Here is an 18,646-nt window from a genome sequence, read left to right on the forward strand (position 1 = left end):
CTAATTATATAATCCCATCAGTAAAAGCATCTCTTGTGTTGTCATGTTCTTACCGATTTCTCCATGCTCATGGAACACTATTTCTTTAGCCATTAGTCAGGCAGCTGCTGGAGAAGCCTGATGAAGTTCTCAAAAAGAACTCCCTGGCAGAACCTTCACTTGGAGCTATGAAGACCCACAGCAAGGACCTGAAGGAAGAGAAACCGCTGATGCAGGAGAAACTGGAGAGGTCTGAAGCTAAGGTATGGGAAAGCCTGTCTCTTGGCAGGGCTCAAGGCCTTCTTTGTAGCGCACTAGAGCAGGGAAGTGATTCTTCCTTGAGAAGAACACAAGGTGGTTCAGTGTGCAGCTAGCTGTGCTGGGAAGGAACAGCACTGCTGCCTTTGGTGTCTGCCTGTTGGCACGACTTGAAGTGACAGTGGAGGGCTGCACTAAGATGGTGCAGGGACCGAAAAATTATATGCGGAAGATTTACTCGAGGAGGATAAAAGAATTTTTGCTCAGGGAAGTTTTGGCTGCTAGGAAAGGCCCAGCATGGGGGGAGATTATTTCCCATGAAAAGCACTGTCTGTATTTCTCTGCCTGTCTGTTTAAGAAGCTAACTCCACTGTTGCAAGAAGAGGTAACACATTCTCACAGACATGCTGTGGGGCCCCTGCCAGGGGAGAGAAGAAGTCCATAGAAGGACAGGGAGAGAACACAGCCTTGAAGTTGTTGTCGTGGGGTAAAAAAGTGTTTTGCCCTGGAGTTAGAAAAGTGGTAACCCCCGAGGGGGTGGTGTTCTTGGTGTAGGGCCCAATCAGAAGCTACATTTTGCTCCTTTGAAATCAACATATTATAACAGACCGGAAAAGAAGGGAGATGATGTAGCTGGAAAAGAAGTAGCCATAATCTTTCCCTTTTGTGCCTCCGGTTCTCCATCCTGCCACAGGGGGGAGGGAGAGTGGCGAGCCAGTGAGCAGCACTGTGGCTTGGAGAGTCTCAATGGGAGCACTAAACTGGGGAGTACCATTCCTAAACCACGACACCACCAACGCACTACAACTTGTGTTTGGAGTCCTTGAGAAAGGAGAGAAATGTTGTGGCAGCCCATAGGAAATGCTCTAAGAAATCAGCGTAGGCATAGGAGAGGGCCCAGTATAAAAGAGGAAGAAGTAACACAGGTTTTGAGAGTTTTCATCAGTGTCAAAGCAGCCCACTTGTTTTGAACAAACGTAAGCCGTCTACTGAGGATTCTTGTTGGGGTTTGGCATCTGCAGGAACCAAAAGAGCATCATATCCAGAAGGAATGTTTTGCTGCGTCATTGAAGAGTGCCCCAAAGGAGAAGGAAATAACAACTTCCAGGAACCTGCAAGGCCTTCCTCCTTCATGCAACGTGTCTTTACCTGCAGCTATCGGCCAGCTGCGAGAACGCATTCACTGGTAAGACAGTGGAGCAAAGCTTCACTTTTTGTGATTGTGTAAAAACAACGGGACTTACTTGTATCCCAGTGAGATACTACTACATGATTTTCAAAGATGCTTTTATTTTAGATGAGGTTCTTTCACACTGTTCCTTTGGGATTTGTGCTCTTGTGGACTTCTGTCATAAGGCCTGTACTTCTTTTTCAGTCTCGAAGTTGAGTACGCCAGGCTGGAAGCCACAGTCCAGCAACAAGCCCAAACCATTGCAATAATTGAGAAGTTCAGGCAAGCCCAAAAGGTACTCGGGGCCTTCCCTTTCATGACCCACGGAGCCTAGTTCCACATTCAGGCGGGGAAATTTTACGATGAGCTTTCCCTAGAGAGAGTCTAGGAGAGATCAGTTCCTCTTTCTACTGACTGTAGACTGCCCTGAAAGTCCTGTCTGTTCCTCAGCTTTCTGGCATTTTGAGTTGTGCCGTGAGACTAAACCAAATCCTACTTATTGCTGTCTGTGTTAGGGGTTGACAGTAATGCACTTAAGTATTAGTGCATTACCAGGTTTCAGTGTTTTCTGCTTTAGACCAGTCGGGAGGTTGAGGCCTCAGACAGCACTTCAGACAGTCCTACAGTAGAGGGATTTGGTACCTTTGCTTGTGGGCTTTCCATGGGCTCTGGTGATGCTGAGCACTTCTTCCTGGAGGAATGGCATGAAGCTGTGTCAGGGGAGGTTTACTTCAGATGTTAGGAAAAGGTTCTTTCCCCAGAGGGCAGTTGGACCTTTTCTCCATGCAGGAGACTTTCTTGGCACATAACTGCTCCAGCCACCTTCCACGTTTTACAGAGCACAGGGGGCAGTTGCAAGGGAATATTTTCTATTCTTGCTATCCTGTCCACCCTCACAGCTGCTGCCAACTCTTTCTCTCCCACAGACATGCAAGTGTTCCATCATTCACAGAGGAGGAAGGCCCAAGCTGCCATAAGAAAGACAGCCATCTCTCTGTGTCAGTAACTGTGGTTTAAACATGCTTCAAAATGGCTTTTTGTAGTCTCTTTGTTGGCTCGTGCTTTCTTCTTCCCAAGACCCCCCACGACAAGTGTTATCCCCTGCAGGAATGTCCTGAGAAGATATCCTGAGGTGTTCTCATTGGCCCCTTTTAACCCCTTCCTATTGGTCGTTAACCTCTTCCTGCGACCTGTAATTGGTTACCCTGTGAATCTTCCTAACCCTATAAATGTAACATCCCCAACAATAACTCTCTCTTGCCTCCTCTCCACGCCGGTGTGCTGTCTCTGTGCCTGCCATGGGACCACTTGAGTGGGGGGAGGGGAGAGCACCTCTCCTCTCCAGGCTCAGGACCTGAAGAAACCCCTGGCGCTGGAGTCCCCCCCCCATCCACATTAAACCATTGGAAATGGTTCCTCAGATGGAAATGGAACTAGAACTGATGCGCCCCTCACCATGGGGGGAAAGGGATCCAGATCTCTCCAGTGTAATTAACCCAGCAGTCCTTGGGCCATTTCAAGTTTTACTTTTCAAAGCATACACAGGGTTCTTTACTATCTCGAGATACTGTAAAGAGAAGAGGCCACACACTTTTCCTCAAGACTACTTTTACTGATAATTTTAGGGGAAAAAATAAGACAACTTGGCATCCAAAGGGTGTCATATTATCAAAACAAAGCATATGCCTTTGCTTTTATCTGCTCTAGTCCTCATGGCCACCCCCCTAGCTGGGACTTGAGGCCCACTGGCCATTCTGGGGTTCCAGGGTGAGGGGCAGTGTTCTCACTGTCCCTGCCAACATGAGGCTGGGTTAGGGGCTGCAGGAGCTGTGGTGTGTTGAAGCATTCCTGGGCTGCCTTTGACTGACAGCTGCTCCGGGGGCTCCAGGGGCCTACCATGAGGGATACGTCACTGCCATGAGGGATACGTCACTGCCATGAGGGATACGTCGCTGCCATGAGGGATACGTTGCTGCCATGAGGGATACGACGCCATCTCACCTCCGTGAGGTTCGACCCATTCCTTCCCCTCCACACACACACACACACACACACACTCACCCCTCCGAGGTGGTTCCAACCCAACAATATTTTTACTGATCCAGTGTCTCACACCTCCCAGAGCAAATCACCGGGAATAACCTGTATTTGACATCGGTTCACTTTCAGTGTGGTCACCACTCTGGAGGGTGCAGCTGGGGGAGCAAATGGTAAGGAAAGGATAGGGAGTGTGTAGGACAAGGGGAATTTCAGAAGAAACATATATTAAAAAAGAATTTTCTGCTAGTATGATTGAAATATTAGCAGTCTAATCCAAGCATCAATAATAGTCCAGATCTAATAATTATGGAAGAAAGAGAAAGAATATTTCAATGCAGTAAAAGCTTCAATAGTAATATAATAATGAAAAGGATGCGGTTACAATTATTTTCACCCTGTTTAGCTTCTAGATCCTTTCTGCCTCACTCTTTCCATGCTCCTCCTAAGGTTGATGGTTTCATTTTGGGGATTCCTGTTGAAGGGGAGTTTTGGCCCATTGCCAGCATCTGGAGTTATTTGCTGGAGGAGTACAATGTTCTTGATGGTGTTTTCCTCTCCCTCATTTTAGGACCCACATGGGGTCCCATTTACATATTTGCTAACACATTTTTACACCTTATTCTTTTTCATTGCTCTGCAGCTCCACATTACACTTGAATTTATGATATATGGTGCATTTTATATGTGTTAGAAATACTTGTTCTTTTTTCTCTCTATTGCCCCTAAAGCCAGTTTTGGCTAGCACCTGCTTGTTCACCTTATGCAGCTTGTAGAGATCCAGGAAAGCTCAGCTGGAGCAAGCCTTCCCCTGAGGCCTACAAAGCTCAGTACAAAGCCTGTGGCTTCTTAGTGACAATGGCAATACTATAGTACAGGTTTGCGTTGTAATAACTGGTAGTCTGCAGTCCATTCCCCCTGTGCAACATCCAGTCACTAATCAGGGATGTTTGAAGGCACATCCTGCCCCCCCTATTAGTAGCCACCTCTGGGTCTGTTTTGAATTTTCTTTATAAGACATTTTAATCAGACATAATTCCAGAGAAGAAAAATTAATTTTTTTCAGAGATAAGTTGACTCAAACCGGTCTTTCTCCTTGTTCTTCAGATCTCCCAAATTAACTATGTGCTCCATTTGTTAAGGAAGAACTTTGTAAAAAGAAAGAAAGAGAGTGAATTCACTGTGTTTGTCACATCTTATAAAATCCATAAGAAAGAACCATTTCTTCTTAAATGTCTGTAAGAGACCAAGCCTATATGATCATGTGGCTGGTATCTCACCCAAATTAGTTGGCAGGGGAGCACTAATAAATCAGATTAGACAGGTAAACCTACTGTTCCTGTAATTTTAAATTGTTAGCTTTCAACAATCCTATTTCTGTCTGTCAAAGATATTCCAAGGTGTTCAGTGGTGGGTCACTTCATCTCAAACAACCAACCAAGGAAGAGGGAAGACAAAATGCAGATGAAAGGGAGCACAGCTCACAAAGGGCTTGTGAATATTTAGTGGGGTTCATGTGATTATCCCTAGTGAATATAACTTTATCATAGAATTATTCTCCCAGAATCATTTAGGTTGGAAAAAAACCATTAAGATCATCCAGTCCGACCGTAAAATTGTGCTGAATTGAGACATCTATAGCTGAGCTAGTAATTTATTGCTTTCTTTATAGTTAAAGGAGAGAGAAAGGGTTGGATTTTTTAGGGTGCAGTTCATCCCATCCAACACAGATGCTGTGGGATTTTGCAGTGCAATCCTTGGTGTGAAAGAAAATAAACACGCTTTTCAGGAAACAGGGGATTTTATTCAAGTAACAGAAACATTTCACAAAGCACAGTATCCTAGGTCTGTTTGCCGAGGTTTCAAAACTCACAATAAAATCATCAGGAGCAGAGGAAGAGCTTTGAGTTTTATTGCTCTTGTCACTGTAGGGATTATGTTTCACAGAAATCTGTTAGACAACCCTGAGTCTTAATATCTATATAGCACTTCTGTTACTTGTTGGTGATGGGTCTTGCAGTGGAGCACTACAGCACTTCTTTTTTTCTTTGTCTTTGAAGGTGGGTATTTTTATGTTTTATAGATTTATTATATTTATTATATATTTTCATTGTATATATTTATTATATATATTTGCAACCTACGAACCCTCAGCCTGCTCATCGTCAGGTAGAAGGGGTAGAAAGTCTGTCCTTTCAGCAGAATTGCACCTTCTGCTCTCCAGAGGGCATCTTGGGGTGACAAAATTATTCAAGCCCAGCTGACCAAGTCATGATCTCCAAAGTAACAAGCTCACACCTGTTCTGGCCCCCTACCGGGGCCACAATTCCTGCTAGCAAATCTGCTCCAGGCTCCTCCTGGGAGCCTACTGCAGCACGAGCCTCCCACGAGGTCAGGGCGTCCTTTCAGGCATCCATCTGCTCCAGCGTGGGGTCCTCCATGGGCTGCAGGTGGAGCTCTCCTGCACCATGAGCTTCCCTGGGCTGCAGGGGCACAGCTGTCCCACCATGATCTGCACCACGGGCTGCAGGGGAATCTCTGCTCCGTTGCCTGAGCACCTCCTTCCCCTCCTTCTTCACTGACCTTGGGGTCTTCAGGGCTGTTTCTGTCACATATTCTCACTTCTCTCTCCGTCTGCAGTTGCTGTTGTGCGCTGTTTCCCCCCCCCTTCCTATGTTATCCCAGCTACACCCTCCCCAATGGACTCAGCCCTGCTCGGCGGCGGGTCGGTCTCGGAACCGGCTGTGGTGCCGCGTCACAAGCCCCCTCTGTGATGTCTCGGCGGTCCACGGCTGCTGTCCCGGCTCCAGACCCTTGCTGGCCGTCATTGCTGACTCCGCCGCGACGGGATCAGCAGCGCTTCTCTGGCTTGGACCGTCGGGGGCTGCGAAGCGCAGCTACCACTCGGCTCTCGCCTTTCAGATCGACCCATCTTCTCCCCACACCCCATCCCCCTCTCCCCACACCCCATCCCCCTCTCCCCACACCCCATCCCCTCCCCGCCCGGGACTCGGCAGAGTCTACCGGGCATCTCCTGTGTCTGCTGAACCCAGGCCGAGGCCGCCGAACGCCGAGAGATGGCCTGGGTCGACCTGCACAGCGCGGCCGCCCGCGGCGACCTGGACCAGCTGCGGCGGCACTGGTGGCTGAAGAAGTTCCTGGTCAACAGGCGCAACGCAGACAAGCTGTAAGGACAAACAACAAAGCCTCCACCTTTTGCAAAATGTGGAATTTGTCAAAATTATCTAAAGTCAGGGTGGTTTTCTGATGGATGTACTTTATGTACTTTCAAGCCTAAGCAGCAACGAAGGATACCATCAGTGGAACAGACAGCATCTAGCATCCCTTAGTATTATTTATTTTATTTCTTTTGTTTTAATTATTACTCTATTTTAATTTAATTGTTATTATAGGTTTTACTTTTGATTCTCCTTCCTGTTTCACTGGGGCAGGGAGGGAGAGGGTGTGAGCAAGTAGCTGTGTGGGGCTTAATTGTCATCTGGGCTTAAACCAGGACAATTGTGTATGTTTAATTTCTAGGACACCTCTGCATCTTGCTTGCATAAATGGCCATGCAGATGTTGTTCGATTTCTAGCAGGCAAGAATTGCAAGCTTAATCGTCGGGACAAATATAAGAGATCACCACTGATGCTGGTATGTGAAAGGGGCATATGTTGTCTTATGATTGAAGATGCTTGAACTTTCCAGTGTTGGGAAGACGCAGGAGTTCTGACAGAGAACAATGTAGACGTTGGAAGTTATTCCTCCTTTGTGTCTTCTTTCCAGGCAGTACAGCACCAGCACAGAGATTGTGTGGCTATTCTGCTGGAGCATGGTGCCAACCATGACCACAGAGCTGCTACTGGTAACACCGCCCTTCACTTTGCTGTCCTGATGTCTAGCAAATCTCTAGTGGAGCTGCTGCTTGAGCATGGCGCAGATATTGATGCTAAGAATGAAGTAAGCTTGGACTTTAGGTAAACCTCCTCTTCCCAAGTCAACTTGCTTGACTTTTCTCTGTTATTCTAAGAGAGATGATTTTTCCTTTCAGCTGGGATACACTCCACTTACTCTTGCCATCACTGAGCGTTGCAAAGGGATGATCGAGTTCCTTCTTCAAAAAGGAGCTGACGTGAACGCTACAGATAATCATAAAAGGTGAAGGATTTGGTAAAAGCACGTGTGGGACTCCTTAGCATTGTTTAAGTTGGATTGATGGGAGGCATAAGAAGGAGCTTTGAAAAAGGGCCAGGAACCACCCAGAAGGAGCTCCTTCAGTGTGACTTGTGAAAGCAGACCTGCGCTCTGCTGCTTGCTTACTTCAGGGGATGATTTCCACACTGAGGACTGCAAGAAAGCATTGTCTGTGGTCCCACATGCACACGCACGCGTGCAGGCACACACACGCAACCTGAGTCTGCTCTGGGTGGATGGCTGGCCTGGAGACCTCCTGAGGTCCCACCAACCTGAATTCTCCAACACTTCCAGGTGTTTGGCTGTGCTTTCCTTCTGCCAGTAGGAGAGGGGAAATGAATTGTCTGAGAAGCAAAGAGGGATTAAAGTAATGACACGTAATGCCTGCAGAAGCTGACGTATTTACTCTTATCTCCTGGATGCCCTAGGACCCCTATGGAAGTTGCTGCTATTCTTCAGGATAAGGATGCAGTAGAAGTTCTTCTTCGCAATGGCGGTGTTATCAGTGAAGAAAGCACTGGAGTGTTTGGAGTTCGAGCTTTTGAAAGACTATTTCGAGATGAGTCGTAAGTGTTTTACATCCTTGCTAGAGCAACTGCATTCTCAGAATGTCCGTGCTGATGTACCGCCCTTTTTGGTAACAGCAGCAGGGTTAAATGAGGTGCTGAGAGCTTTATTGAAGTGTGACACCTTCTGATGCATCTCTTTCCATGTAAAGGGTAGATTTGGAAATTGAGGAAAACATCCCTCCTCCCCACCAAACCCAGTTCTCTTTGAGAATTCACCTGTGTGCTTCCAAGTTCCATTCTACCCCCTAGCAGCAACTACCTGCCTTTTGTTTCAGAGGGGATCTAACTGATATCCCCTAATTAAAACTCTTCAGTGCTTTTCCTCTTCCCGTGGATAGCTTTGCACCTCTGGCCATTCACTGGCTAAGGTGGCTATGTGTGCTTAACTAGACTGAGGAAAAAAGCCCTCTATCCTAGTGATGGTAGCCAAGGGATGTGTGAATGAATTGCATTATGCCTATGAGCATGCCTTGCCTAGCCATAAACAACTGCCTGTGAACTCTTGTCACTGGATCTCAATTTCCTCTCCCCCTGCCCCTTCTGTTAGCCTGTCTTGATGGGAAGCAGGAGAGAAGGGAGCCTGGGTAAACTGTGGAGTAAAAACCCCTTTAGGACTAAAGCATGTTTGAGGATTGCTCTAACAAAACAAGGTATTCATTCCTCCCCTCCAGGTTTCTGTTGTGCTAATGCACCATTCTGCATAGCAGCCTTGGTCTGGAGAATGCGTTTAATTTCTTTTGTTGTTTGATTGGGGTTTTTTGTTTTGTATTCCTGCTCATGAAACAAACCTGACCTCCAACTGACCCAAGGTTGTTAGAATATGACACAGGTCTCAGAATGCAAGTGCAATATTTGTTGGCCTCTTAATATCCGACTTAGGAGCCCTCTGAACTTCAGGTCTTCAGAGGAACCATGGGAATTTCTGAAGCCCTTCAAAGTGAGGACTGGGGTTGAGGAGACATTGCTCCATCTTAATGTTGAGACATTAGTATAACATCCAGCTGAGGAAGAGGCTTTGGAGATGTCAGCCTGCCAGGGGCCTAGTTAATCTCTCTGGTCCTTGAAATGGAGAGGGGGTTTATCAGATGAGACAGTAGCCAGCAGGGGTGAGTTACTCCACAGATAGAATAGGCACCTGTAGCATGAGCATGCCTGTAGTGAGGATTTCAGTCTCCACTACTCTAGGACTGCAGTATGTTTTGTCTGTGTGTGACCCTTTAGCAGTTGTCTATGAATAGGGTTAGAATGGCACATGCATGGCTGTTGCTCTTCCCGTGGAGAGTGCAGGAAAGTCTGGGGGCATTTTTACCTATTGCATTTCCTCCCTTTCTATCTTTAGTACTGCTAATGAAGGAGAGGAATATGAATGCTATGAAAGGAAGGGACAATGTTGTGCCAGAGGCAGAGAAGAAATTAACAGCTCTTGCTCTGGGACAACTGCTGACATTCTCTCAAACACACCTGCATTGCCAGAATCATGTAAGACTCTTCGCTATCAAGGAGGTAAGAAGGAAAAATCAATGTGGCCTGTAGGAGAATGATAACCCATCAGTGTGATGCATGTCTTGAGGGAGGTGCCAAAGCAGAGGAAAATCAGCACTCCAAGGAGTGATGCGACTCTTCTCATATTTGTTAGGTGTCTTGCCAGGAGTGAGAGAAGAGCAGAAGAAAGACAAAGACTCCTCCTGGGATTCTGAGGTACCTTCTCTAGAAGAGGCAGTGGAGTCCCTCTGAATCACTGGCTTCTGGGATCATTACTGTCTGCAGCTGCTTTTGCCAAATGCTTGTAACTCAGACCTTGACATGCCAGTGCTGCAGAAAAAGTGTTCCTGTAGGACTGGGACAAAGTGAGGTCTAGCTGGTTCTCCTTGCAGCTGACCTCCAAGCTGGATTTCTAAAAAACGACAAAGCAGTAAAGTTTCTGTTAGAAGACTGGCTTGGTGAAGATTGTTGATTTTCTATCACACTGCAAACATCTTCCACTCCAGTCACTGTCAATTGGTTCCCACATGACTCACAGTCTAGAGACTTCTTTCTTCTGCCTGCATTCTCTCTGGATTGGGCAGGAGTACTTCATCCCCTTTGGAAAGCCCTGCTCAAGAGAGATGCCGAACGTGCTGGCTGTGTTTGCATCTTTTGTTCCTTCCATCACCTGATCCCGCTTGTTAGGTCTTTTGGCTAAAGCTGACGTGTTGTGCGTGGAAGTGGGTTGAGAAGGAGCCTTTGCCAGTTCTCAGACATGTCTTTTTCATTACACAGACTGATTCCAAAGGTCAAGGGAAAGTGTCCGCTGACCCGACGCTTCCTGCTGCAGTGGACAAGAGTTTGGATGCGCGCTCTGTTGCAGTGGAGCACGGCAAAGGTAATTTCAGAGGGACTAAATGGTTACCTTTGTAAAGTTCCCTGGGGTGACATGACTGGGGAGAAAGCAGAGTGAAATAAACCCTCAGAGTAATGACCAACCTGTTATCCTTTGTTAGGGGTCTTGCCAGCAGCAGGAGAAGAGCAGAAGGAAGACAGTGACTCCCCCTGGGATTCTGAGGTACCTGCTCTGGAGGAGGCAGTGAGGTCCCGCTGGATCAATGGCGTCTGGGCTCCTTTCCCTTTGCTACTGCTTTTGCCACACGCTTGCACCTTGGACCTGGACATGCCAGTGCTGCAGACAAAGTGTTCAGTTAGTGCAGGGACAAAGTGAGGTCAAGCTAATGCCCTGGGTCTCCTTGCAGCTGACCTCTCAGCTGGATTTCTAGAACAAAGCAGTAAAGCTTCTTGCTGCTACTTACAATCTTCTAAAATACTAGAAAACTCTTATAGTGAGGATTGCTGTTTTCGACCCCACAGCCTCCTTCCATGGATCCATTAATGTCAGATGGATGACTGTTATGACCTCCAGTCTGGAGGTGTGTTTCTTCTGGCTAGGTTCTCTCTGGATTGGGCAGGAGTACTTCATCCCCTTTGGAAAGCCCTGCTCAACAGAGATGCCGAACGTGCTGGCTGTGTTGCCCGTTTTGTTGCTTCCGCCAACTGATCCCGCTCATTAGGCCTGTTGGCTGAAGCTGAAGTGCTGTGCGTGGAAGTGGGTTGAGAAGGAGCCTTTGCCAGTTCTCAGACGTGTCTTTTCAATTACACAGACTGATTCTGAAGGTCCCTGGGATGTATCGAAAAATGTGCTGCTTCCTGCTGCATTCGGCAATAGATTGGACGCACGTGCTGTGTTAGTACGGAGCGGCAAAGGTAGTTTCAGAGGGACTAAATGGTTACCTTTGTGAACTTCTCTGGGGTGACATGGCTGGGGAGAGGCAGAGGGAAATAAGCACTCAAAGACGTGCCTTTTACCTTTTGTATAGGAGCCTTGCCAGCAGCAGAAGAGCAGAAGGAAGAAAGTGACTCCCCCTGGGATACTAAGGTACCTGCTCTGGAGGAGGCAGTGAGGTCCTCCTGGATCAAAGGCGTCTGGGATCCTTTCCCTTTTGCTGCTGCTTTTGTCACACGCTTGCACCTTGGACCTGGACATACCAGTGCTGCAGACAAAGTGTTCAGTTAGTACTGGGACAAAGTGAGGTCAAGCTAATGTCCTGGGTCTCCTTACAGCTGAACTCCAAGCTGGATTTCTAGAAAAAAGCAGTAAAGCTTCCTGCTGGTTACGGTCCTCTGAAATCCTCCAAGACTGGCACTGTGAGGATTGCAGGTTTCCATGCCACAGCCTGCTTCCTTGCATCCATTAATGTCAAATGGTTCCCTTATGACATACAGTCTGGAGATGTATTTCTCCTGCCTAGGTTCTCTCTGCATTGGGCAGGAGTACTTCATCCCCTTTGGAAAGCCCTGCTCAAGAGAGATGCCGAACGTGCTGGCTGTGTTTGCATCTTTTGCTGCTTCCGACACCTGATCGTGCTCATTAGGCTTGTTGGCTAAAGCAGAAGTGTTGTGTGTGGAAGTGGGTTGAGAAGGAGCCTTTGCCAGTTCTCAGACGTGTCTTTTCAATTACACAGACTGATTCCAAAGGTCCAGCAGAAAGTGTGCTGCTTCGTGCTGCAGTGGGCAAGAGTTTGGATGCGCGCTCTGTTGCAGTGGAGCACGGCAAAGGTAATTTCAGAGGGACTAAATGGTTACCTTTGTAAATTTCTCTGGGGCGACATGGCTGGGGAGAAAGCAGAGTGAAATAAGCCCTCAGAGTAATGACCAACCTGTTATCTTTTGTTAGGGGTCTTGCCAGCAGCAGGAGAAGAGCAGAAGGAAGACAATGACTCTCCCTGGGATTCTGAGGTAACTGTTCTGGAGGAGGCAGTGAGGTCCTGCTGGATCAGTGGCGTCTGGGCTCCTTTCCCTTTGCTGCTGCTTTTGCCACTCACTTGCACCTTGGACCTGGACATGCCAGTGCTGCAGACAAAGTGTTCAGTTAGTGCAGGGACAAAGTGAGGTCAGGCTAATGTCCTGGGACTCCTTGCAGCTGACCTCCCAGCTGGATTTCTTGAACAAAGCAGTAAAGTTTCTTGCTGCTTGCAGTCCTCTGAAATCCTCCAAGACTTGCATTGTGAGGATTGTGTTTTCCACCTCATAGCCTGCTTCCCTGGATCCATTAATGTCAAATAACCTACTTTCTAGAGGTATATTTCTCCTGCCTCGGTTCTCTCTGGATTGGGCAGGAGTACTTCATCCCCTTTGGAAAGCCCTGCTCAAGAGAGATGCCGAACGTGCTGGCTGTGTTTGCCTTATTTGTTGCTTCCGCCACCTGATCCCGCTCGTTAGGCCTGTTGACTGAAGCTGAAGTGCTGTGTGTGGAAGTGGGTTGAGAAGAGCCTTTGCCAGTTCTCAGACATGTCTTTTCCTTTACACAGACTGATTCCAAAGGTCAAGGGAAAGTGTCGACCAACTTGACACTTCGTGCTGCAGCGGGCAAGAGTTTGGATGCGCGCTCTGTTGCAGTGGAGCACGGCAAAGGTAATTTCAGAGGGACTAAATGGTTACCTTTGTAAAGTTCTCTCTTTGTAAAGTGGGGTGACATGGCTGGGGAGAAAGCAGAGTGAAATAAGCCCTCAGAGTAATGACATACCTTTTACGTCTTTTGTTAGGGGTCTTGCCAGCAGCAGCAGAAGAGCAGAAGGATAACAATGACTTTTCCTGGGGAGATGAAGACATTTCCTGGCTTTTGGAGGTAGCTGTTCTGGAGGGGGCAATGAGTTTCTTCTGGATCCATGGCGTCTGGGCTCCTTTCCCTTTGCTGCTGCTTTTGCCACACGCTTGCACTTTGGGCCTCACCATGCCAGTGCTGCAGACAAACGGTTCAGTTAGTGCTGGGACAAAGTGAGGTCAAGCTAATGTCCTTGCAGCTGACCTCCCAGCTGGATTTCTAGAGCAAAGCAGTAAAGCTTCTTGCTGCTTGCAGTCCTCTGAAATCCTACAAGACTGGCACTGTGGGGATTGTGTTTTCCACCTCATAGCCTGCTTCCCTGGATCCATTAATGTCAAATGGTTCCCTTATGACCTACAGTCTGGAGATGTATTTCTCCTGCCTAGGTTCTCTCTGCATTGGGCAGGAGTACTTCATCCCCTTTGGAAAGCCCTGCTCAAGAGAGATGCCGAACCTGCTGGCTGTGTTTGCCTTATTTAATGCTTCCGTCACCTGAACATGCTCATTAGGCCTTTTGGCTAAAGCAGAAGTGTTGTGCGTGGAAGTGGGTTGAAAAGGAGCCTTTGCCAGTTCTCAGATGTGTCTTTTCCATTACACAGACTGATTCCAAAGGTCAAGGGAAAGTGTCGACCAACTTGACACTTCCTGCTGCAGTGGACAAGAGTTTGGATGCGCGCTCTGTTGCAGTGGAGCACGGCAAAGGTAATTTCAGAGGGACTAAATGGTTACCTTTGTAAAGTGGGGTGACATGGCTGGGGAGAAAGCAGAGTGAAATAAGCCCTCAGAGTAATGACATGCCTTTTATGTCTTTTTTTAGGGGTCTTGCCAGCGGCAGCAGAAGAGCAGAAGGATAACAATGACTTTTCCTGGGGAGATGAAGACATTTCCTGGCTTTTGGAGGTAACTGTTTTGGAGGGGGCAATGAGTTACTTCTGGATCCATGGCGTCTGGGCTCCTTTCCCTTTGCTGCTGCTTTTGCCACACGCTTGCACCTTGAACCTGGACATGCCAGTGCTGCAGACAAAGTGTTCAGTTAGTGCTGGGACAAAGTGAGGTCAAGCTAATGTCCTTGCAGCTGACCTCCCAGCTGGATTTCTGGAGCAAAGCAGTAAAACTTCTTGCTGCTTGCAGTCCTCTGAAATCTTACAAGACTGGCATTGTGGGGATTGTGTTTTCCACCCCCCAGCCTGCTTCCCTGGATCCATTAATGTCAAATGGTTCCCTTATGAAATACGTTCTAGAGATGTATTTCTCCTGCCTAGGTTCCCTCTGCATTGGGCAGGAGTACTTCATCCCCTTTGGAAAGCCCTGCTCAAGAGAGATGCCGAACGTGCTGGCTGTGTTTGCCTCTTTTGTTGCTTCCTTCACCTGAACGTGCTCATTAGGCCTTTTGGCTAAAGCAGAAGTGTTGTGCGTGGAAGTGGGTTGAGAAGGAGCCTTTGCCAGTTCTCAGACATGTCTTTTCCTTTACACAGACTGATTCCAAAGGTCAAGGGAAAGTGTCGACCAACTTGACACTTCGTGCTGCAGTGTGCAAGAGTTTGGATGCGCGCTCTGTTGCAGTGGAGCACGGCAAAAGTAATTTCAGAGGGACTAAATGGTTACCTTTGTAAAGTTCTCTGGGGTGACATGGCTGGGGAGAAAGCAGAGTGAAATAAGCCGTCAGAGTAATGACCAAGCTGTTATCCTTTGTTAGGGGTCTTGCCAGCAGCAGAAGAAGAGCAGAAGGAAGACAATGACTCCCCCTGGGATTCTGAGGTACCTGCTCTGGAGGAGGCAGCGAGGTCCCGCTGGATCAATGGCGTCTGGGCTCCTTTCCCTTTGCTGCTGCTTTTGCCACACGCTTGCACCTTGGACCTGGACATGCCAGTGCTGCAGACAAAGTGTTCAGTTAGTGCAGGGACAAAGTGAGGTCAAGCTAATGTCCTGGGTCTCCTTGCAGCTGACCTCTAAGCTGGATTTCTAGAACAAAGCAGTAAAGCTTCTTGCTGCTTGCAGTCCTCTGAAATCCTCTAAGACTGGTACAGTGAGGATTGCTGTTTTCCACCTCATAGCCTGCTTCCCTGGATCCATTATTGTCAAATAACCTACTGTCTAGAGATGTATTTCTCCTGCCTAGGTTCTCTCTGGATTGGGCAGGAGTACTTCATCCCCTTTGGAAAGCCCTGCTCAAGAGAGATGCCGAACGTGCTGGCTGTGTTTGCCTTGTTTGTTGCTTCTGCCACCTGATCCCGCTTGTTAGGCCAGTTGGGTGAAGCTGAAGTGCTGTGTGTGGAAGTGGGTTGAGAAGGAGCCTTTGCCCGTTCTCATATGTGTCTTTTCCATTACACAGACTGATTCTGAAGATCCAGCAGAAAGTGTGCTGCTTCCTGCTGCTGTGGGCAAAAGTTTGGATGCGCGCTCTGTTGCAGTGGAGCACGGCAAAGGTAATTTCAGAGGGACTAAATGGTTACCTTTGTCAGTTTCTCTGGGGTGACATGGCTGAGGAGAAGGAGAGTGAAATAAGGACTCAGAGTAACAACCCACTTTTTCCCTTTTTTCTAGGTATCGTGCCACCAGCCGGAGCAGAGCAGAAGGAATATTTTGACCCTTCTTCTAAGAATAAGGTACTTAGCTCTGTTCCAGATGAATTGCATTGCCTTTGGCTGAAGTCAGATGTAGTGTGATGCTGCAGTCTTGACGAGCATTCGTTTCTCCACTGTGTCTCTGTTTTCTTGCTCATTTAGGTTCCTACACTAGAGGCAGGAGATCTTCAGCTAAGATCTGATTCGTCAAGTCAAACAGATTCTCAGCTGGACAAACAGGTGACTCTAATAGAGGGAGAAGCAGATATCCCTAAATAGAGCCTGTCAGTGTAAGCAGAGGTGTTCTGAGTACAGAATTCATTTTGAAAAACTGCTGAGAGGAGGTGATTGAGTCTGGACCTGTGCTATACTTCGGACCTCATTTTGTTTGCATTCTGAAGCAGAAGGGCTGGAATAAGCCTTGCTCCAAGTCCCATCCAGCTTCACTTTGAACACTTCCACAACCGGGTCCAGTGTCCCACCACAGTCCTTGCAAACAATTTATCCCTTATGTCCCATCTAAATCTACCCTCTTTTCATTTTAAATGATTGCCTCTTCTTCTGTTGCTACAGGCCTTGGTAAAAATATCTCTCCCTCTGTTTACACGAAAGACAGCAGTAAGTTCTGCCCCGAGCCTGCTTTTCTCAGGCTGAAAAATCCCAAGTCTCTCAGACTTTTTCATGGGAGAGCTGTTCCAGCCCTCCAAACATCTTTGTGGCATTCCTTCATCCATGTCTTGCTTGTGCTGGGGGCCGCGGAGCTGGACGCAGGACTCCAAGGGGAGTCTCATGAGATCGGAGTAGAAAGGGAGAATTGCCTCCCTCGACCTGCTGGCCAACCTGATGACCAATCTAATTATATAATCCCATCAGTAAAAGCATCTCTTGTGTTGTCATGTTCTTACCGATTTCTCCATGCTCATGGAACACTATTTCTTTAGCCATTAGTCAGGCAGCTGCTGGAGAAGCCTGATGAAGTTCTCAAAAAGAACTCCCTGGCAGAACCTTCACTTGGAGCTATGAAGACCCACAGCAAGGACCTGAAGGAAGAGAAACCGCTGATGCAGGAGAAACTGGAGAGGTCTGAAGCTAAGGTATGGGAAAGCCTGTCTCTTGGCAGGGCTCAAGGCCTTCTTTGTAGCGCACTAGAGCAGGGAAGTGATTCTTCCTTGAGAAGAACACAAGGTGGTTCAGTGTGCAGCTAGCTGTGCTGGGAAGGAACAGCACTGCTGCCTTTGGTGTCTGCCTGTTGGCACGACTTGAAGTGACAGTGGAGGGCTGCACTAAGATGGTGCAGGGACCGAAAAATTATATGCGGAAGATTTACTCGAGGAGGATAAAAGAATTTTTGCTCAGGGAAGTTTTGGCTGCTAGGAAAGGCCCAGCATGGGGGGAGATTATTTCCCATGAAAAGCACTGTCTGTATTTCTCTGCCTGTCTGTTTAAGAAGCTAACTCCACTGTTGCAAGAAGAGGTAACACATTCTCACAGACATGCTGTGGGGCCCCTGCCAGGGGAGAGAAGAAGTCCATAGAAGGACAGGGAGAGAACACAGCCTTGAAGTTGTTGTCGTGGGGTAAAAAAGTGTTTTGCCCTGGAGTTAGAAAAGTGGTAACCCCCGAGGGGGTGGTGTTCTTGGTGTAGGGCCCAATCAGAAGCTACATTTTGCTCCTTTGAAATCAACATATTATAACAGACCGGAAAAGAAGGGAGATGATGTAGCTGGAAAAGAAGTAGCCATAATCTTTCCCTTTTGTGCCTCCGGTTCTCCATCCTGCCACAGGGGGGAGGGAGAGTGGCGAGCCAGTGAGCAGCACTGTGGCTTGGAGAGTCTCAATGGGAGCACTAAACTGGGGAGTACCATTCCTAAACCACGACACCACCAACGCACTACAACTTGTGTTTGGAGTCCTTGAGAAAGGAGAGAAATGTTGTGGCAGCCCATAGGAAATGCTCTAAGAAATCAGCGTAGGCATAGGAGAGGGCCCAGTATAAAAGAGGAAGAAGTAACACAGGTTTTGAGAGTTTTCATCAGTGTCAAAGCAGCCCACTTGTTTTGAACAAACGTAAGCCGTCTACTGAGGATTCTTGTTGGGGTTTGGCATCTGCAGGAACCAAAAGAGCATCATATCCAGAAGGAATGTTTTGCTGCGTCATTGAAGAGTGCCCCAAAGGAGAAGGAAATAACAACTTCCAGGAACCTGCAAGGCCTTCCTCCTTCATGCAACGTGTCTTTACCTGCAGCTATCGGCCAGCTGCGAGAACGCATTCACTGGTAAGACAGTGGAGCAAAGCTTCACTTTTTGTGATTGTGTAAAAACAACGGGACTTACTTGTATCCCAGTGAGATACTACTACATGATTTTCAAAGATGCTTTTATTTTAGATGAGGTTCTTTCACACTGTTCCTTTGGGATTTGTGCTCTTGTGGACTTCTGTCATAAGGCCTGTACTTCTTTTTCAGTCTCGAAGTTGAGTACGCCAGGCTGGAAGCCACAGTCCAGCAACAAGCCCAAACCATTGCAATAATTGAGAAGTTCAGGCAAGCCCAAAAGGTACTCGGGGCCTTCCCTTTCATGACCCACGGAGCCTAGTTCCACATTCAGGCGGGGAAATTTTACGATGAGCTTTCCCTAGAGAGAGTCTAGGAGAGATCAGTTCCTCTTTCTACTGACTGTAGACTGCCCTGAAAGTCCTGTCTGTTCCTCAGCTTTCTGGCATTTTGAGTTGTGCCGTGAGACT

At 47.7% G+C, this 18,646-nt stretch overlaps 2 protein-coding genes and 1 long non-coding RNA gene across 3 annotated transcripts in view; all 3 read left to right on the forward strand.

The window, feature by feature from the left end:
- The window catches only part of LOC127467217 (uncharacterized), a 136,524-nt gene that overhangs the window by 116,241 nt on the left and 1,637 nt on the right, over positions 1-18,646 (forward strand). Inside the window, exons 15-20 of the mRNA XM_051778914.1 lie at positions 10,469-10,571; positions 15,885-15,946; positions 16,067-16,144; positions 16,846-16,998; positions 18,016-18,179; positions 18,369-18,459. Of these exons, the coding sequence (XP_051634874.1) occupies positions 10,469-10,571; positions 15,885-15,946; positions 16,067-16,144; positions 16,846-16,998; positions 18,016-18,179; positions 18,369-18,459 (651 nt within the window). The remainder of the gene's footprint in view (positions 1-10,468; positions 10,572-15,884; positions 15,947-16,066; positions 16,145-16,845; positions 16,999-18,015; positions 18,180-18,368; positions 18,460-18,646) is intronic.
- LOC127467938 (ankyrin repeat domain-containing protein 36B-like) lies at positions 6,438-10,036 on the forward strand. Its single transcript, XM_051780543.1, has 6 exons — positions 6,438-6,632; positions 6,986-7,406; positions 7,498-7,604; positions 8,069-8,206; positions 9,549-9,712; positions 9,846-10,036. The coding sequence occupies exons 2-6, from the start codon at positions 7,341-7,343 to the stop codon at positions 9,941-9,943; spliced, it is 573 nt and encodes a 190-aa protein (XP_051636503.1). The 5' UTR covers positions 6,438-6,632; positions 6,986-7,340; the 3' UTR covers positions 9,944-10,036.
- LOC127467951 (uncharacterized) lies at positions 10,634-11,615 on the forward strand. Its single transcript, XR_007903369.1, has 3 exons — positions 10,634-10,751; positions 11,341-11,443; positions 11,557-11,615. It is a non-coding gene; the product is annotated as an uncharacterized LOC127467951 (long non-coding RNA).

The sequence above is a fragment of the Manacus candei genome, unplaced genomic scaffold (genome assembly GCF_025592945.1).
Source record: "Manacus candei isolate 608988 ecotype Guabito, Panama unplaced genomic scaffold, ASM2559294v1 h1tg000014l, whole genome shotgun sequence".
NCBI classification, from domain to species: Eukaryota; Metazoa; Chordata; class Aves; order Passeriformes; family Pipridae; genus Manacus; species Manacus candei.